The following is a 22,253-nucleotide window of genomic DNA, read 5'->3' on the forward strand; positions in this document are numbered from 1 at the left end:
TTATTAATTCTTATTAGATCTTCATCAAGAACTTTTCTTAAGTTGTGGCTCTTATTAGAGGCCTTACATGTATACACAAACTTGAGTAGAATAAAGAAATTGAAGCATCTTTTGAAGTCTTAAAGTTAATATTTATTTTTGCAGCAATCATATATTATGTCAATTATTCTAAGGCATTCTTTATGAAAACAAATACATCAAACTTTACTATAGGTGTCATATTATTACAAATGGAAGTGGATAATAAGCTCTACTTGGTAGCTTTCTATTCCAAAGAATCTTTAGCACACAAGATTAATTATAAGATCTACAATAAAGAGCTTCTTGAAATCATGAATTTATTTTGAGAATAATATCATTATTTAGAACGCGCTTCTAATCTAATTACCATATATATAAATCACAAGAATCTTAAATATTTCATGTTAGTATGTATTTTGAATGATTGCCACATCTTTTGGATCATGTCTTTATCAAGATTTGATTTTAAGATCATTTATTGACTAAAAAAAAAAAAAGATTTATCAAATATCTTTTTGACATATTCTTATCTTGAACTTGAAGAAGAAGATGCAAGCTTTAATCAACAAAAAATGATTCTTTTGAAGTTAAAGCATTTTTATGTATAATCAATGAAATCAACATTAATCGTTGATTCAACTTTTTTAAGAAAGTTGGATTGATTATGTTTATTGATTTTCTTATTTTTGAGTATAATTCTTCTAAGTCTCATGATACTTCAAAGTTTAAGTTTAAAAATAATCTATTCTATTTTAAAGAATAATTATATATTTTAATAGAGAAAATATAATTACATGTTTTTTAAGCTTGTCATGACTTTTCAATAGTTGGATATTTTGGATATAGTAAGACTTTGCAGCTAATATGTAGAGATTTTTGGTAGCTTCAAATTTGGAAGATAGTCAAAGACTTTTTACAATCATGTTATGTTTTTTGAAGATCAAAAACTCTTCATCATTAATCTTATGGACTTCTTCATTTATTATTTATTCCAAAACAACCATAGTCTTCTATTTCTATAGATTTTATTATGGATCCACTAATCTTAAGTTCTTATGATTCTATATTTATAATAGTAGATTATTTTATCAACATGGTATATTTTTTACCATGTACAAAATTTATCATAGGTGAAGAAATATCTAAGCTTTTCCTTGACAACATCTATTGCTATTATGAATTGTTCAAAGATATTATTTTGGATATAAAAATTCAATTTGTATCAAGATTTTGGTGAATCCTTTTCAAGATTTTAAAAGTGGATATAAACTATCTTTAACTTTTCATCTTCAAATCAATAGATAAATAAAGTATTTAAATAAATTTTTGAAATAATATTTGAGTTATACCATCAATTACTAATAAGATGATTAGATAATTTTTTTATTATTGATAAAGTTTACTCATAATAATATAGTATATTTTTTTATACAATAAATTTCTTTCTTTATAAATTATGATTATCATCTATAAATCAATACTTATGACTTTTCAAAAGTTGATAATCCTATAAAAAAAGATTTGGCAAATTTTTTATCTGAGTCATATACAATAATGAAGGTACAATTGAAAGAAACTCAAGAACAATAAAAAAAAAATATAGATACTTATTGCAAGAAAAAACCTCAATTTAATGTTAGCAATAAGGTATAATTACTTTGTTGCAATATCAAGATTAACAACCTTTGTGATAAGTTGAATTATTATAGACTTTGATCATTTTTTATATGTAAGTAAATTAATTCAATTTCTTATCAATTATATCTATAAGAGCTTATAAAGATCCATCTCACATTCCATGTATCTTTTTTTAAACCATATAAGACAGTGAATATCTTTAAAAAAAGACAAATGCTATTACATCTTAAAAAAATAGATAATAATCAAGAATTCAAGGTAGAAAAAGACTTAGATTTAAGGTGGTACCAAAATATATTGAAATATCTTATTTATTAATGCAAATATGAAATTAATTTATATATATATATATATATATATATATATACATAGAAATCTACCAAAAATCTTGTAAGTACAATAAAAAATATTGATATTTTTTATCAATGACATCTATTAAAATTAAGATGAAGAATAACAAATCTTTGCCATAAAAAAAAGGGTATAAAAATTAGAATATAACAAAGATAATTTTCCATATTTTGGACTTCATTAAATTATGATAATTACTTCTTCTAGAATTCATTTTTAGAAGGACAAATAATATCACAAATATTCATAATTACCTAAATAAGAAGTATTAGGTAGATAAGAAATGTAAATAGATTTGATGTTATCTTATGGGAAAGCTTCATAGACAAGTATTTGTTTTATATATATTTATAATTGATTGAAAGTTAAAAACTTGGCCAATAAGTTAACCACGAGTTGTATGTTTGAATAACTTGTCATACAAGCTAATTATATGGAATATATATAAGAAACTTGTCTTACAAGTTAACACACATGTCTCATAAATTAGACATATATTGGAAGTTGTATAGAATATTGCTATGTAATTCTTATTTAAATAATATATATATATATATATATATATATATATATATATAATGATAAGAACTTGATAAAAGTAAATAAATAGGTGAGATTTCTTCAAAAATTCATAGAAAAATAGAAATAAAAAAGCATGTATATTAAAAAAAAGTTGGAATGATTATTGCAAAAAAAAAAAAAAAAAAAAAAAAAAAAACTAAAGACCCTTGAAACTAGATTAGAAGCAAGAAAGGAGTTGATAAGAGTGAAGAAGATTTCATTCTTGCCTCTATATATACTATCTACCTAAGAGCTATATGACAACATTCTATAAGATTTCTAAAACATGTTGACTTTACAAAATATATATTTTAACTTATAAGGCAAATTTTCTATATGAATGCTACATAATTAGCTTATTTTATAGGCTATCAATACATATAGCACGTGGTTAATTTTTTGACCAAGTTTCTAATCTATCAATCAACTACAAACACATATTAAGTCAAAACAACATTTATAAAGCTTTTAAGAAGATTTTAAAAAGTTATTATGAAATTAATCTATTTTTATATACTTCTACTAATTCATATTATCTAAATAATAATTATAATAAATATATGTTCATGATATTAGCCTCTCTTCTAGAGACGATTTCCATAAAGAACGGTGATTATATATTAAGGGAGTCTAAAATGCAGCAAATTGTATTTGCTACATACTCTAATCTTTTATTCCTTCAAAGGTAGTTCATAGGTCTTCTCAACTATTGATAATATCTCATTTTAAAGCAAGAGTATCATCTTGTTATTTAATTATTACTAAGATCTTTGTAATTTTTTTCAAATAAAATATTTATAATTCCATCAAGAATTGTTTCTACTTCTAATAAAGTCACAAAACATTGAGACTCTTTTCCTAGATTGTGATACCAAATGTATTGTATCTTGCCATCTATTTAAGAGAAAATATCATTTTTAAAGGTCTTAATTCCTATTACACCATCTTCAAGGTTGTGACAATCACAATGTTTCATCTAGTAAGTGAGCAAATGATGGCTCTTGAATTGAATCTCTTGGCTATTGATTCTCTAACTCTTTAATTTCATAATTATATAAAAACTACAAACCAGAATAGAAGATAGAATGCAATCTTTTCTAAATTATATTTCTTTTATAACAAAGGTTTGTTATCCTTCATCATGATTTTGATAGATGTTGTTGATGAAAAGCTTTGACTTTCTATGTTGTATATGTAAGATTTTTTGTTTGCTCCTATGTATATTTGCTAATATTATATTTATACTAATAATAAGGTATTTCAATATAAGTTGGTACTGCCACATGGAATAAGACTTCTTTTATCTTAGATTCTTTATTATTATCTATTTGTATAACAGGTAGTTATATTTATATTATTTTTGGCATATTCACTATTTTACATGGCTCTAAAAAAGACATATGAAATATGAAATGGATTTTTATAGACTTCTGTAGATGTAATTAATAAGTGAATTAATTAACTTATTCACAAATAAAAAATATTCAAAGTGTATGATAATCCAACTTGTCACAAGTACAAATAGTTCTAATGTTATAAAAAAGTAACCATATCTTATAACTAATATAAAAATGAAGTTATTTTTTGCAATAGGCATCTACATTGCTCTTTTGTTGTTTTTGAGCCTCTTATAATTGGGCCTTCATTGTTATATGTAGCTTAGACAAATGATTTATTAAATCTTTTGCTCTAAAATTATCAAATTTAAAAAAATTAAAAGCATAAAGTTGTGGATGATAATCATAATTAGTAAAAAAAAAATGAGATATATATATATATATATATATATATATATATTATATTACTATAAGTAAACTCTACCAATAGTAAAAAGATTGTTTAATTAACTTATTGATAGTTGAATGTACATCTCAAATATTATTCCAAAAATTAATTTACATGCTTTGTTTGTCCATCAATTTGAGAATAAAAACTTAAAGATAGTTTTACGTCCAGCTTTAGAATCTTAAAAAGCATTCTCCAAAATCTTGATATAAATTAAATTCTTCTATTTGATATAATATTATTATGTAATCCATAATAGCAATAGATGTTGTTAAGGAAAGACTTGGTTTTTTCTTTACTTGTGATAGATTTTGTACATGGTATAAAATATGCTATCTGGATGAAACAATCTATTATTATAAGTATAGAGTCATAAGAACCTAAAACTATATGATGTCAAGGACATGAATCGCAAAGAAAGAAAATCTTCAATATACTCTTCTATCATTGAAGAGAATTACAAAGTCACTCAAAAGATGATGTAATATTAACTATAATGGCTATTGCCAAAAACAAAAAGACTAAAAAGTCTTGAAACAAGATTAAGACTAGAAAGGCGTTGACAAAAGTGAAAAAGGCTTCAATCTTGCCTCCATATATACTATCTAACTAAGAGCTTCGTGGCAATGTCCTATAAGTCCTCCAACATGTATTGACTTTACTAACCACATGTCTTATCTTGCAAGGCAAAATATCAATGTATGCACTACGTAGTTGGCTTGTTCCACAAGCTACTACACGGAGATAACTTGTTCTACAAGCTACCAATACATGGTTAGCTTTTTAGCCAATTTCTAATCTATAAACATATCTAAAATCAAAACCACGTCTATAAAGCTTTTAAGAAGCTTCTTTAGAAGACTTTATGAAATTATTCTATATTTAATTACTTTTACTTAATCATATAAGAAACTATTGAGGTAAATATATATGTCTGTGATATTATCCCCTCCCCCTCCTTTTATGAACAAGTTCCACAAGGAGCAGTCTTTATATGTTGAAGAAGTCCAAGATGCAGCAAATTGTATTTGCTACATACTCCTATCTTTTCTCTCTTTGAAGATGGTTAATAGGTCCTCTCAACCATCTATAGTGTCCCATACCAAGGCAAGAAGACTACTCTATTATTTGATCATTGTTGAGGCCTTTATAACTTCCTTCAAATAAAATATTTGAAATATCGTTAGGAGTTGTTTCTACCTCTAATAAAATCACTAAACATTGGGAGTCTCTTCCAAGGTCGTAATACTAAACTTATTGTATCTTGCCATCTATTCGAAGAAAGATATATCATTTTTAAAGATCTTCATCTTGATTCCGTCATCTTCAAGATTGTGACAATCACAATGTCTCGTCTGATAAGTCCGCAAATGAAAGCTCTTAAGTTGAATCTGCTGGTTGTTGATACTCCATGTCATTATAAATACACAGAAGCTACAATAAAAGATAGAAGGTAGAGTATTATTTTTCTTTGATCTTATTATTATAGCAAAGGTTTGATATTATTCATCTTGGTTTTGATGGATGTTATTGATGAAAGACTTCAATTTTTTTTGCTGCATTTGTAAGATTTTTTGATGGCTCCCATGTGTGTTCACTAAAATCATATCCATACTAATGAATAAGATATTCAAACCTATTTCGATGCCACCTTGAGTCTTAGACTTATTCCACTTCAAACTTTTAGTTATTATCCACTTCTATAAGAAAAAGGTGGCATTTGCCTTTTTTCCAAGATATTCACTGTCTTATACGGCTTCAAAAGAGATACATGAAATATAGGGTGGATCTTTATAGACTCCGATAGATATAATTAATAGGCAACAAGATTGATTTGTTGACAAATAGGAAAAGGTCTCTGCTTATGATAATCTAATTTATCACAAAGACGAGTAGTCTTGATATTACGACGAAGTAATCATAACTTGTCATCCATATTATATTGTGGTTGCTCCTTACAATAGGCATCCACATTGATCTTTTGTTGTTCTTGAGCTTTCTTTAATTATATCTTCATTGTTGTATGTAGCTTTGAGAAGCGATTTGCTAAAACTTCCACCACAAGATTATCAACTTTTGAAAAGTTAAAAGTATCAAGATGTGGATAATAATCATAATTAGTAAAGAAAAGTGTTTTTTGAGTGGAAGAATGTACCAAATTATTATATACAAACTTTGCCAATGGTAAAAGAGTTGTCCAATCATCTTGATGATAGTTGATGGTACATCTCAATTACTACTCCAGAACTTGATTTACTCGTTCCGTTTGTCGACCAGTTTGAAGATGAAAAGCTAAAGAAAGCTTTATATCCACCTTTAGAATTTTGAATAGGATTCTCAAGAATCTTGATACAAATTGAGTCCCCCTATCCGATATAATATTCTTTGATAATCTATGATAGCGATAGATATTGTCAATGAAAAGCTTAGTTGTTTCTTCACCTGAGATAGATTTTATACATAGTACAAAATGTGCCATCTTGGTAAAACGATCTACTATTATGAATATAAAGTCATAAGAACTTGAGATTGGAAGATCCGTGATAAAATCCATAGAAACAAAAAACCATGGTTGTTCTGAAATGGATAACAGCTGAAGAAGTTTGTAAGGTCGATGATGAGGAGTTTTTAATCTTGAGCAAACATCATAAGATTGTACAAAATCTTTGACTGCCTTCCACATTTGTAGCCACCAAAAATCCTTGGATATTAGTTCCAAAGTTTTATTGTACCCAAAATATAGTATTGTTGAAAAGTCATGATGAGCTTAAAAAACACGTAATCAAGCTTTACCTTCTAGAACATATAGGCATCCTTCGAAATATAATAGATTATTCTTGAATTCAAACTTGGAAGTATCAAGGGACTTAGAGGAAATATCGTTGATATTTCGAACAAGAGGATCAAAGAACATGCTTAATTGAATTTGCTTCACAAATGTTGAATTAATAATTAATGTTGATTTTATAGTTTGAAGATGAAAATTCCTAGGTTTCATTAGAATTGATCTTTGTTGATCAAAAGATGTATTTCTTTCTTTTGGCACAAAATAAGAATGTCTAGAAAGAGCGTCCAATAGACCTTGTTATTATTCGGATCGATAAGTGATCTTAAAATTAAAACTAGATAAAGATATGCTCCAATGGGCTTAATAATGATTAAAAACACATACAGACATGAAGTACTCAAGGTTCTTATGGTATGTATATACGGTAATTGGACTTGAGGTGCCTTCTAGATAATGACGCCATTCTTGAAATAAATCCACGATTGCAAAGAGCTCTTTGTCATGGATCTCATAATTAATCTCGACTGCTAAAATTTTTTTCAAATGGAAAGCTATTGGGTGGAGTTTATCATCTATTCCTATTTGTGACAACACGGCATTTGTAACAAAATGTGACGTGTCTATTTCCATAAATATACCTTAGAAAAGTCAATACAATATAAAATTGGTGTAGAAATAAATTCCTTCTTTAAAGCATTAAATGATACTTCTGCTTCTTTATTCCACTCAAGTTTATCTTTATAAGTCAAACGTGTAAGTGGAGCTACAACTTGAAAAAAATTCTTGATAAAGATTCGATAGTAATTAAGAAAGCCCAAAAAGCATTGCATATCTTATATTGTTTTTAGAATCTTCCAATCTATGATAGTTTGAATCTTCTTGAGATCCATCATAAGACCTTCGTTGGAAATGATGTACACTAAAAAGTCAACTTGAGTAGTATAGAATATACACTTTTTCAACTTGGCATATAATCTTGCATCTCTAAGTTTCTATAATATGCAATGAACATAAAGCTCATATTCTTTTGTATTCTTATTGTGGATTAGAATGTCGTCTAAATAACAAACAACAAAATCATCTAAAAATTCACAAAAAATATCATTCATAAAATGTTGAAAAGCGACCAATGCATTCGTGAGTCCAAAAGGCATGACATTATATTCAAAATGTCCATACCTAGTTCAAAAAGTAGTCTTCCATTCATCTCTTTTTTTGATACGAACTAAGTTGTATGCTCCTCATAAATCTATTTTGGTATAAATCTTTGCTTAATTCACTTGGTCAAGAAGTCCTAAAATCAAAGGCAAAGGATACCTATTTTTGATGGTGATCTTGTTGAGTCCTCGATAATCCATACACATTCGTAGAGATCCGTCTTTCTTCTTCACAAATAAGATACAAGCCATGGCTGGAGATTTAGAATGGCGTATCAAGTTCTTTGCCAAATTCTCATCAATATACTCTTTTAATGCAGCCAATTCATTTTGCAATAAGCTATAGATTGGTTCGAATGGTAGTTGAGCTCTTTCTTGCAGAATAATTGAACAATCATAAGGTCGATGCATGGGGAGAATATGTGCATTTTTTTTTTCAAAAATATCTTGGAATTCTTGATATTGCTTAGGAATACCACTCAACGTTGTTTCACCATTAAAAATGGGTGTAGCATATATAGAAAAAGATGATCCTTCCTTTACAGCATGCATTAAGGTTTTTGTACATACTAGTAAAGGTTTGGATATACTAAACTTAAGTACTTCTACTTTGCTAATACAATCTTGGATTAAACTATCAAGAAAGTTAAGGTTACAAGAAATCCAATCTATTTGAGGGTTATATTTTTCTAGCCATGATAATCCTAAAATAACCGGATTAGAGGGAGGTTTTATTACATTAAATACTACAATATTGTTATGATCTTTAATTGTTGTATCTAAAGAAATAGTTTCATGGGTAATATTTCCAAAAGAAAACAAACGACTATCTATGACTTCTACATGTTACAGATTTAACTTTCTTCACTAAAGATATTTTTTGATTTTTGACAAAATCTTCAACTATAAAACATGTTGAGGCTCCTGAATCTAACAAAGCAAAGACTTTGTGATTATTAGGTCTTAAATATACTTTTATTATAAAATAAGGTGAGGGGTCTGAGGAGAGGATAGGACCTTTACTATGTGTTGCACATGATTCTAGTGGCATAGTCCCTATTATAGCTGGAGAAACTCGTTTTTCGATACATTATCTTCTTTGGTAATTGTGCTCCTCATTTTGTAATTGCATTGCTTCTTTGGACAATGTTGAGCACTGTGCTTAGCTTCTCCACAATATAAATACAACTCCTTTTGGCGTCGTCAAGTCTTTTTGCTTCGTGAGAGGTTTAAATCATATCATATTAATTTGCATTGGTATGAGCTCTCAATTATATTCTAAAATTTAAATTTTTGTTATTTTCCTATTTTATGATAATTAAACTTGTTAGATTAGGATTTATATAAGTGGAATTTAGTTTCATAGAATTTTTAGGATTACAACCCTTGATGGTATAAATCATAATCTAATTCTTTGAATTAGATTAATTAGAACTATAGTGATAAGAGTTAGAAAATTAGAATAGCAACTTAGTTAGTTTAATAATTTAGAGGTTGTTAGTCATTACTATAAGGGTTGATTAAAAGCCTATGAATGCATCTATGATCATTCACATGATTTAGGAGTTGGAATTATAATTCTCTAAAATATTTAGGGAAGTTAGTAATGGTAATTTTGGATTTTCCTCCAAATTTGACAAATTTAAGCGGCATGGTGGTTCTTCTACTTAATGGGAGTCTTTTTAATGCAATGGTGGCACCAGATTTACCTGGTGGAGTGAAGAAAACAAGATCAGCAACCTCTCCTTCAAATTACAAGAGAAGCAATGAAATTCTCCTTTTGAAGAATTTTGCAAAAATTGCTAAGATCCTTATAAGTAAAAACTTCCATGAAAATTATAATTGAGCATGGATTGAGGCATGTGAGTAGTCGATCTTAGCTTAAAAAGGTGTTTTGAACACAATAGTGAAGTTAGATTTACAAAAAAAATGCTTTCTTGACCACTTACAAGAGCCATCAGCTTGAGATTCTGAATAGTCGTAGCTTTTGTTTTTATCTTTCCAACAAGATAAGATTTGCTTGATTTGGAGTAAGGAGGAATTTTTGGTGAATTTTTGAGTTTGAGGGAGTCGACTGCCTTTGCAGTTTGAATCAATCAAGTTTGGAAGGGCATTTCTCAGTGCCTAATGATTGGATTTATTTGAAATTTTGGAAAAAATCAAGCTTTATAAGCTAATCTCTAGAAGGCACAAATTTTGTTGAATTTGAAGACAATCTGAATTTTTAGTGAATTTCTAAGTGACGAGGGTTGGTCACCGCGGCAGTTTGGATCACTCAACTTCAAAGGAGGAATTCTCACAACTAGATTATTAGATTGCAATAAGGATTGTTGAATCAAAAGCGTCTTTAAGTCAGCCTTGCAACAAGCTAAGAATCATTCAAATTGAAGCCGATTACAAAGTTTGGCGAATTTTGGAGTAGAAGGAAGTCGCTGCCTTCAATCCTTACATGTTGTCAAGGTACCTTCGCTTTTACCTCTCACTTTATTTTTACTATCGTCTTCACAGTGACTTGTAAGCTCCACATTTCACTTTTTGGCTAATAAATTTTACAATTTAACTTTTAATCTTTAATATTCTCACTTTTAACTTTAACTTTAATTTTTAATTTTAACTTTTCACTTACCATTTTCTTTTAAATTTTAACTTACTTTTTTTACTTAACCTTTTAATTTTAACTTTTAATTTTAAACTTTTATCTTAACCTTTTAACTTTGACTTTTAACCTAACTTTTTAATCTTAACTTTTAATTGTAATTTTTTTTACTTAACTTTTAACTTAGCTTTTAATTCAAACTTAAGTTTTTATTCTTATGGTCAATTAATAGTAATAACTTAGTTAATTATTTTTATTATATTTGCATAGTAAATTTTATTTAACATGTTAATTTAATGTTGGTAACCATTGCTTGGAAGGCCTAAAACTAATTGAATTTTTAATATAAAGATTTAAATTAATCTAACAATTACATAATTGGGAGCTCTCCAATTCCACCTCTTGGACTTGTTGTGTAGCATAGGTTTCATCAAGTGATGAAATTTGGCCTCACAATTGGTTTCAGCTTTAACAAATATGTTTCAAAAAACTTGGGAGCTGCCGCTATTACTTGACTTGTTCCTTCCAACTAAATCTTTGTTCTTGACCACTTTCAAATAAACGATTATTGCATGTAATGGCTTGAGTAATAATTTATTCCAAAGATTCTATTTTGGGCATTGTTCATAACAAATCCTTAACGCTATCCTTCAATCCATCTTGAAATTGGTTGATAAGTGCTTTGTCATTCAAGTCCACGTCGCAAGCAAGATTTTGTTTCTATAATTCAAGTCAGAAATACGTGATATTTTCACTCTTGGAATGTTGACAAGCTCATGAAGATTTGCCATAGTTACAAATCTATTCCTACTTTTATTGAGAGTAGCATTCATAATCTTTCTTTCTATAGACAACTCAAATGAATTCAAAAGTTAAATTAGAGGAGGATAATCCACAAGCCCTAAAAACAAATCCCACAAAGAGGGATAATCCACTTTCTTTAAGGAAAATATGAGTATTAGAAAACAAGATTTTTTGTTTAAGTTGGGTAGTCTGCAACCTTTAAAACACAACAATAAAAGTGAAATAATCCATTCACTTCTAAAACAAGACAAAAACAATATGTTAGCACTCTTATCAAACTGTCAAGGATATGAATCTCAAAAAAAGAGAATCCTCAATATACTCTTCTATCATTGAAGAGAACTAGAAAGTCACTCAAAAAATGATTTAATATTAACTAGAATGACTATTGCCAAGAATAAGAAGACTAAAAAAACTTGAAACAAGATTAAGACTAGAAAGGCATTGACAAGAGTGAAGAAGGCTTCACTCTTGCTTCCATATATATTATCTAACTAAGAGCTAAGTGGAAATATCCTATAGAACCTCCAACATGTGTTGACTTTGCTAGCCACATATCTTATCTTGTAAGGCAAGTTATCTATGTATGTACCATGTAATTGACTTGTTCCACAAGCTACTACATGGAGATAACTTGTTCCTTAAGCTACCAATACATGGTTAGCTTTTTGGCAAAGTTTCTAACCTACAAATATATCTAAAATCAAAACTGCATCTTTGAAGCTTCTAAGAAGCTTTTCTAGAAGACTTTGTGAAATTATTCTATATTTATTTACTTCACGTTAATCATATAAGTAACTATTGAGATAAATGTATATGTTCGTGAAATAAGATCTGTGATAAAATCCATAGAAATAGAAGACTTTTAAATAAGAAGATCAAAATAATTAATTAAAAATAGAAGATTATTAATAAAAAAGATTTAGCTTCAAGAAAATTATTTATAGCTGATCAAAAGTGGCATTTCTTTCTTTTGATGTAAAATAAGATCATTTAAAGGATGCATCTAATAAACCTTATTGTTTTTTTAGTCAATAAGTGATTTTGAATTTGAATCTTGACAAGGAAATTTTTCAATGGATTTGGCAATGATTCAAAATCCCTGTTGGCATAAAATATTTAAGATTCTTATGATTTGTATAAACCATGACTAAAGTAGAAGTGCCTTTTAAATAATGGTATCATTCTTGAAACAAATCTACAATACTAAAAAGTTATTTATTGTAGATCTTATAGTTGATTTCAGTTGCTAAAATATTTTTGGAATAAAAAGCTATTAGATGAAGTTTATCATTTATTTCTATCTATAATAATATAATATCTAAAAAAAGTATGATATATCTATTTTTATAAAAAATATCTTAAAAAAATTGATGCAATATTAGATTGGTACAAAAACAAAAGTTATCTTCAAAGCTTTAAATATTGCTTTTGTTTCTTGATTCCATTGAAGTTTGTCTTTACAAGTCAAAGATGTAAATAAAGCTGCAACTTAACATAAAGATTTGATAGTAGTTGGCAAATTTCAAAAAGCATTGGACATCTCTTATCATTTTTTAAATCTTCTAATCCATAATAATTTGAATTTTCATATGATCTATCATAAGTCCATCATTTGAAATGATGTATCTTAAGAAGTTGACTTGAGTAGTATAAAATATATACTTTTTCATCTTAGAATAAAATCTTGCATCTTTTAGTTTTTATAATACTTAAAAAACACAAATTTCATATTTTTTTATATTTTTAAAATAGATTAAAATGTTGTCTAGATAATAGACAATAAAATTATCTTAAAAATTTAAAAAGATATCATTTATTAAGTGTTGAAAAGCTACTAGTACTTTTTTAAATCTAAAGGGCATGACATTATATTCAAAATGCTCATACTTAGTTTGAAACATAAACTTCCATTTATCTCCTTTTTTAATGCATATCAAATTATATGCCTCTTGTAGATTTATTTTTGTATAGATCTTAGCTTCATTCAATTGATTAAGAAGTCTAAATATCAAAGATAGTAGACAACTATTCTTGATGGTGTTTTTATTGAGTCTTCAATAATTGACACACATCTTTAATGATTTATCTTTTTTCTTCACAAATAAAATTGGAGCTCCTATTAGAGATTTAGAATGATGTATGAAGTTTTTGGCTAGATTTTCTTTAATATACTCTTTGAATTCAACCAATTCATTTTGTGATAAATTATAGATTGGTCCAAATGGTAGTTGAGCTCCTTCTTCAAAATTAATTGAGTAGTTACAAGAGTGATATTTTGGAAGAGTATTTGCATTTTTTTTTCAAATACATCTTTAAAATCTTGATATTGGCTAGAAATGCCATTTGAAGCCTTTGCACCATTAGAAACGCGTGTGGCATAAATGAAACAAGATAATCTTTCTTTTGCAACATGCAAGAAAGCTCTTCTATTTATAAATAGGATTTTGATTGTATTAAAGTTATGATTTTCTACTTGATTGATTATACTTTTAGTTATACTTTTAAAAAAATCAAGACTATAAGAAATCTAATCAATTCAAAGATTGTACTATTTTAAACATAATAAACTTAAAATGATTGGATTAGAAAGAGATCTAATGATATTAAATACCACAAAACTACTATGACCATTAATTACTACTTTTAGAAGAAATATTTCATGAATAATATTTGTAGAAGACAACATACAACCATCTATGACTTCTATATGAACAAGGTTATTTTTCTTTACTAAAAGTATATTATATCTTTTAATAAATTCTTCATCTAAAAAATTAATTGAGGCTTGTGAATCTATTAAAATAAAGACTTTGTGATATTTACGTCCTAAACTAATATCTATTATAAAATAAAAAGAAGGTTTTGAAGAGAGAGTAGGGCCTTCATTAGATGTTATCTAAGGCTCCAATTACACAATCTTTATTGTAGTTGGACAAACTTATATTTCAATATATTGTCATCATTGATAGTCATACTCTTCATTTATAATTATATTTCTTAATTAAATGATATTGAGTAATATGCTTTAGTTCTCCACAATATAAATACAATCTTTCATGATGACAATAAAATTTTTTTTGCTTAGTAAGAAGTTTAAAATATACCACATTAATTTGCATATTCTCTACTTTTAAAGATATGTGTTGAAAAGATGTTGATATTGCCATTAAATTTGATAACATTGAGGCCTTTTTATGTAATTTTTAGATCAAAATTTAATTGTCATACTTTGAAGCAAAAATAATTGCTTGACTCAATGTTTGAAAATCAAGTGAACTAAGTATTAGTTTTTTTAATTCATATTGTAATTCATAAAGAAATTAGTGAATGAGTGCATCATTATTCTACTTGGTATCAATCTTAAGTTAACAAAATTATAAAATATACAATGTTATAGATTGATTTCATTATTATAAAATATAAATCTTGTTTATTGTAATACAAATCTTATTTATTGTAATACAAATCTTATTTATTGTAATACAAATTATATCATGCTTTCTAAACATAGATCAAAAATTTGTTAAGAAAGCTTTCAAATTGTCCAATATTTGATCATGTCATTCAAAAAAAGATGAAAACTATAATAACATAGAACTAAAAAGTAGTGTTTTAATAAACCTAACTTAAGATTTTAGAGTTGGATAGCTTTGGAATTGAAATTCAATTGCTAATTGTACTTGATTGATGAATCTTCAAAACTTTGATCTTGTACTATCAAACTTCTCAAGTAAAGAAATTTTTGGTTATCTAGTACTTGAATAGTATTCTATTATTGGAAAAAATATATGATTTGATATATATATTGAAGTAGCTCCAATCATCTCTATATCTCCATTTTTTGTCATTCTTGCTCCTCATTGTGGTGGTAAATTGAGTTGTTGTATTCCAAAGATTAATTCATTCAATTGTTCTTACATTTGTACCATTCCACTCTTTATTTTGACAAGCTCTACTTTAATAACACTTAGACAAAAAAAGATGTTTAATATTACTCAAGATAAATAAAAGAAAAAATTTGAGAATAAAAAAATATTAAAAATAATATCATTTCAAAACAAGACAATGTACAACTTCTAATACACTTATATCTTATTAAGAAAAATGAGTAATCTACTCTTTATTAAGAAAAGACAAAGCTTTGATATGATATATGTTTTTTTGTCAATTTGTCTAGTACAAGAATTAAATGAAATCAAATAAACAAGTGAGACTTTTTCAAAAATCATGACAAAATAGAGATAAAGAAGTATATATATTAAAAAGAAGTTGGAATAATTATTGCTAAAAGATAAGAAAACTAAAGATTCTTGAAATAGGATTAGAAGCAAGAAGAAAATTGACAAGAGTGAAGAAGGCTTCATTCTTACCTCTATATATATTATCTACCTAGGAGTTATGTGGCAACATTCTATAGGACCTCAAAAATGTGTTGACTTTGTACAACATGTATCTTAACTTACAAGATAATTTTTCTATATGGACGCCACATGATTAGCTTGTTTTGCAAGCTACCAACATGTGTGGCATGTGATGAACTTGTTGACCAAGTTTCTGACCTACCAATCAACTATAAATACATGTAAAGTCAAAACAACATTTATGAAGATTTTAAGAAGCTTTTTCAAAAGATATTATGAAATTAATCTACTTTTATCTATTTCTATCAATTTATAATACCTAAATAATAATTATAATACATACATGTCTGTGGTAATAAGCAAGAGTGTATCCTTATTCTTTCTTATTAATGTCTTTTTAGTCCTTAGCCTTGTTTAAAGATTTTTTATTCTTCTTATTTTTTGCAATAGTTATTTTAGTTTAATATTATACCTTCTTTGAGTAATTTCTAATTCTTTGAGTGACATAAGAATGTATTGATCTTTTAATTCTTTTATATTCATATCCTTGACATCAATACTCAAACAAATAATTTCTAATGTATTGTTAAGATATTATTAAGTAAACTATAATATATTTGAATTAAATACAAGAAATAAAAATATTCATTATTAAATATATCTAATTTTAGATAAAAATAAAAAATTAAATGTCATTCTTTCTTCCAAATTAAAAAAAATCATCAAGTTACTTTTGAGATAATAAATTAAAATATTCTATTATGACATATTTATTAAAACCAATTTTTTTTTGAGATATTTAATCTTTTATTTATATTCTATTCAAAACTTTATATTTTTTTAAATTGTAGATCTAAAAGAAACCAATAAACAACTACAAAAAGATTCTAAAGACTTTTGGACATTGGCTTTCTACTCTTTTATAATGAAAAGGTATTTTTATTTATTTATTTCATGTATGCATTTATTGCCTTATTATCAACACTTTTGGAACATTGATGTATGATCTATTTTAATCCTTCAAACAACTTCAAAAAAAAAAAAAAAAAAAAAAAAAACACACACACACACACACACATTTAAGACCTCTCATCACACAATAACATAACATACAAAATTATATAAGCATTTTTTTTTTTATATAAAAGTTATAGATATTACTCATTTCTAACTACCTACTTGTCCTGTATAGATATTATAAAATAAATCGAAAATGACTAAAAAAAAGGATTACCAAATTAATACCAAATTATACATAAATATGCTCAATTATCAACATCATGTATGACACTTATATATATATATATATATATATACATACGTGCACATATACATAATTTATTTTCATCTAAGCAAAAACCTAGAGAAATTGTTCTGAACTTCCTGTGCAGTGTGTTCCATTTTAAGCACAAACTAAAAGGGATTTGGATAGTATTTTCTTGATGAACTTGACCCAAATCAACAAATCCTCAATTGTGAACACCAAAGACAACAGCAACTCCCCTCCACCCTTCGCCACACCCTCCCAACTCCAACCACACGACGACACGCAAAAGCGCCACTTCCACCCCGCGACGAAAAAACAACCTGCCCGAAGCGTATCCACGAAAAAACAAATATCAACAATTGACAAGTGGCCACTTCAGGCGTCAACCCTTCCCCCGGCACCCTCATTGGTGCTGCATGCCATGACACCGAGTCCTATGCCGCCACCTCGCATGCCATCCTTGTCACAATGCGCCCGTGGGCCCAAGGCTGGGGCAGGCACTCGTTTCGCAAAGCATGACGAGGGAGAGCGAAGGAGGATGTGGCCAATGCACACGGATGGCGATGAACGTTGAGGACTAGCAAAAGCACGGCACAACTGGGCCGAGGAGGAGCACGACAAGGAAGAGGAAGAGGAGGAGATGTGCGGACCAGGTCGTCACGCCCACCAGCGCGCCAATCGCAGCGGGAATGCCTCCATTATCCAACCCCACCACTACCGCACCTCCTCCCCCGCGCTGCTCATCAAATTCCACTTGGTGCTCCCCCCTGCTTCCAAGTTTCCCCCCTCCCCTCTCCTGCATCATTTGCATCCCCCGCTCGCCACTCACTACTCCTCTCTCCTCTCCGCCTTCGCCTCTCCCAGGTTTGTGCCCCCTTTTCTCTCTTATTCTGCCCCTTTCTTGCTATTCCACTATCCTTCTCACCTCAACAATCTTCGCACTGTTGAACATCGTTTAGGAAGTATCGTTGGCGTACGTCTTTGTCTGTGGCGCTTTGCATTCTCGGGTACGCTTGCTATGGGGGTTGGTAGTTGGGTGGGGCGAGGTTGCATGCTATGGAATTGTTTTGAATTTTGGTGCTGAGGGATCGCAGTTGCGCTCGACCCAGCGCTGGTGAGCTGACATTCTCTGCTGGATGGCGTAATGCAGAAATTCAGGTCTCGCGGTGTCGAAGATGGAGACTCTTGCGATGGGAGCTTCCGTCTCGGCCAGCGGGCTGTGTGCTAGGGCGACCGCGCAGACGTCCCAGACGTCCCGGGCCGCTCTGGCTTCGGCCTTCTCGGGTAAGAGCCTGAGAGCGCTGAAGTCGAACGTGAGCTTGACGTTGGCGTCGCAGAGGCCCCGGCAGTTGCGTGTGGTGGCTGAGGCGCAGAAGGAGACGCTGAGCAAGACCGCGCAGCTTCCCGAGGACGATGGCACGAGCGACGTGCAGAGGCCGGCGACGAAGGGGTCGGACAGGAAGATGTCAATCAAGGATATTGACTCGAAGGAGTACAAGGGCAAGACGGTGTTCGTGAGAGCAGATTTGAACGTGCCGCTGAACGACCAGCTGGAGATTACGGACGACACGCGTATCCGCGCGTCCCTGCCGACGATCCAGTACTTGACGAAGGCCGGCGCGAAGGTGGTGTTGGCGAGCCATTTGGGGCGGCCGAAGAAGGGACCGGAGGAGAGATTCAGTCTGAAGCCCGTAGCAGGTGAGTGGCGTGACAGTGCGTTAGTGGGTTCGTGGCGGTGTTTGTGAGAGAGTTACTGACAGAAGAAGATAGTCATTGACGAGGATATGATAGGGACGGAATTGATGTGCATGATCTCTATGTTTTTCCTACGTGGGGGTGGGGTGGCGGTCGCGGTGTTCAAATGGTGTGGAAGAGAACGTGATTGAACAGAGCTCCTGAGGCAGATCAGAATGGGTGCATTGGTGGGTGATGTTGGGACATGGGTTAGGAGTCCTGAATAAGAGCTTGAACCACGGATTTGGTGGGTGTTCAATTCTGATGGGTAGTGGGATGGTGGGAGTCTGAGGAGAAACGAAGTGCATATGAATTTTGTGTAGTGCTGGCTGTGCAGTCGTAGATTTACGGTAATCGAAACAGAGGATGGCAGTGAATCGTCGCAGAGCGTCGGAGGTAGATAGCGAGTCGTGTCGCAGGGGTGCAGCACAGAGGGGTGTGGTGAAGGGGAATCGGACGCATGATTGATGGGAGGTGTGTGACTGGTTGGTTGTGCAGGGAGGTTGACTGAGCTGCTGGGGCAGACCGTGGAGCTGGCGCCAGACTGCATCGGCGACGAAGTGAAGTCGAAAATTGCTGGATTGAAGGTAAGAGCTTTTGAGTAGGTCATTGCAGATTGCACAATGCGTCGCGAGTGGTTGTTGATTCTGCATTTGTGGCCGCAAGTGCAAGCGCATTGTTTGCTCGTCCGAGGAGGCGAGGGAACAGGCGTTCGGTTGGAATGGAAGTAGAGTTGACGAGGTTGTCGATGTGTGTGGGAAAAATGACAGGAGGGAGACGTGTTGCTGTTGGAGAACGTGCGGTTTTACAAGGAGGAGGAGAAGAATGACATCGAGTTTTCGAAGAAATTGTCAGAGAACATCGACTTCTTCGTGCTGGATGCTTTCGGCACTGCCCACAGGGCGCATGCATCGACGGCCGGGATCGCGGACTACGTGACGTCTCGATTGGCTGGTTTGTTGCTGGAGAAGGAGCTGGAATACCTGTCGGGCGTGGTGCAGAAGCCAACGAAGCCGTTCGTGGCCATTGTAAGCGGTGGTTGTGAAGCAGCTGAGGGCAGTTTAGGGTGTAGTGGGGGCATGGGCGGTGGCGGGGGGAATGTGGTGCACGTGTGGTGAGAGGTGGGCAGCGAGGGTGATGAGTGACTCGGGTGGGGTTGATGGTGCGCAGGTGGGAGGAAGCAAGATCTCGTCGAAGATTACGGTGATCGAGTCGTTGATGAACGTGTGCGACAAGGTGATACTGGGAGGAGGCATGATCTTCACGTTCTTCAGGGCGGAGGGCAAGAGTGTGGGGTCGTCACTGGTGGAGGAGGACAAGATCGAGCTGGCGAAGAACTTGGCGGAGTTAGCGAAGAAGAAGGGCGTGGAGCTGATCCTGCCGGTGGACGTGATCGCAGCGGACAAGTTCGCTCCGGACGCGAATGTGCAGACGTGCAGCGCGTCGTCGATTCCGGATGGTGAGAGCTGCGGGCGCACAAGTTGGAGTGGTGTTTCGTGGGTTGGGGTGGTCGACAGCAAGTGAAGGGGAGCAGTGTCGTTGTGAGGAGTGGGTGGTGGAAGGTGCATGGGTGTGTGGACGGGGCGAGGGGCGGCATGGTAGTTGGTGTGTGAAAGTTGTAGGCAGGGAATGTGTGGCACAGTTGGACGAGGGGGCGGAGGCGAGGACTGTGGTGGACGTTGGTGTTCTAAGCCGGGATGGTGGTGTGGTGCAGGGTGGATGGGACTCGACATCGGCCCGGATGCGATCAAGCAGTTCCAGGAAGCGTTGTCGGATGCCAAGGTAAGCGTGGCGGGGAGAGTAGGAATGAGCTGTGGCGTATGGTAGTGGCATGATTGTGCAGCGCGTGGGTGGAACGTGGTATTTTGTGATAGATGGGAGGATGTGGGGGGAGCGTCAAGGGAAGATAGAGGATAGGGTTGTGGAAGTATGCGTGGAGGTAGAGCAGCGGAGGGTGGGAATTGGGAGTGGTGCGCAGCAGTAAGTGGTGGGCGTGGGTGTGGTGCAGACGGTGCTATGGAACGGGCCGATGGGAGTGTTCGAATTCGAGCAGTTTGCGAAGGGGACATTCGCAGTGGCGGAGACGATGGCGGAGCTGACGTCGAAGGGGGCGATCACGGTGGTGGGAGGAGGAGACTCCGTGGCGGCGGTGGAGAAGGCAGGATTGGCAGACAAGATGAGTCACGTGTCGACGGGAGGAGGAGCGAGTTTGGAGCTGTTGGAAGGCAAGGTGCTGCCGGGAGTGGCAGCGCTGGATGATGTGCGCATCCACGCGTAAATCTGGCGAGCTGTTGTAGGAGGCAAGGCGGAGGGAGGAGTCGCTAGAGGGCGGGACTGTATGAATGGCAGTAGCAATCCTTGTACACTTTTTGATCTCTGTACGCACGGTAGTGGGTAGTTGTGGCTTCGTGGGAACATGGGATGATGTTAGGGCGGGAGTCAAAGTGCTCCGTGCGCATGCAAGCATCGAAGCCAGCTCTCGTGGATGGGAGCCTGTGAACATTTGTCAATTTTCATCGTGAATGGTAGTAGGAATTTGGTGCGTTTCAAGGACAGTGTCGGTGGTGGTGTCGGTGTTGTGATTTGCTTGGTGATGTGACTGTGGGGAGGTAGTTGGTCGAGTAGTTCTGTATTTGTGAGAGAGGGAGTAGATTGCTTGCTTGTTGTGGAAATGATTTTGCAAGATTGGTTTATGCGATTGATGGACTGTGCTGTGGTGTTTCTGAATATCAATTGCTTGCTGTACGTCTGGTTTGTAGTGTATTACATTTAGTTTGCACATTGTATAGTAGGTGTTAAACGGGAGAGCATCTTGTCTCAGGGAAATCGCATCATTTTGCCCCGTTTCATTGATTTTTTGATGTTGTTAGTTTTTTTTTGTTACTGCTGTATGTGACTAATTAATGTCCTCTATTTATGCGGTCCTTCGATGCAGTGTGTGAGGTGTATTTCTTGATGATGATGTTTGTTAGCTTTCCAGTCTTCTCTGCACAAGCTGCAAAGTTGCTTCTTTTTAGAAATTAGAAATGCATGGTATATGCTGGAATTTTTGGTTGGATTGTGAGTTATTTGTTTATGATTTTGCGGAGTAGGAACTGAAATTTTATTTTAATGTTTCAACTGAGTCCTGTTAAAGCTTGTGGTTTTGTTGAGGATTATGTTGTCTGAAATGTAGTTTTTAATAAGA

The 22,253-nt window shown here is 32.6% G+C and overlaps 1 protein-coding gene across 2 annotated transcripts; it reads left to right on the forward strand.

The window, feature by feature from the left end:
• The first annotated feature begins 18,119 nt into the window (after positions 1–18,119).
• On the forward strand, positions 18,120–21,616 carry LOC112290663 (uncharacterized). 2 transcript variants are annotated; one of them, XM_024537210.3, is made up of 7 exons: positions 18,120–18,339; positions 18,483–19,030; positions 19,565–19,653; positions 19,837–20,094; positions 20,237–20,525; positions 20,781–20,848; positions 21,075–21,616. In XM_024537210.3, the coding sequence occupies exons 2-7, from the start codon at positions 18,508–18,510 to the stop codon at positions 21,342–21,344; spliced, it is 1,497 nt and encodes a 498-aa protein (XP_024392978.1). In that variant the 5' UTR covers positions 18,120–18,339; positions 18,483–18,507; the 3' UTR covers positions 21,345–21,616. The 2 variants fall into 2 exon arrangements, with proteins under 2 accessions (XP_024392978.1, XP_024392977.2); XM_024537209.3 differs by having other exon boundaries at positions 18,120–18,196.
• The last annotated feature ends 637 nt before the right edge of the window (positions 21,617–22,253 follow it).

The sequence above is a fragment of the Physcomitrium patens genome, chromosome 13 (genome assembly GCF_059467195.1).
Source record: "Physcomitrium patens ecotype Gransden chromosome 13, ASM5946719v1, whole genome shotgun sequence".
In the NCBI taxonomy this organism is placed as follows: Eukaryota; Viridiplantae; Streptophyta; class Bryopsida; order Funariales; family Funariaceae; genus Physcomitrium; species Physcomitrium patens.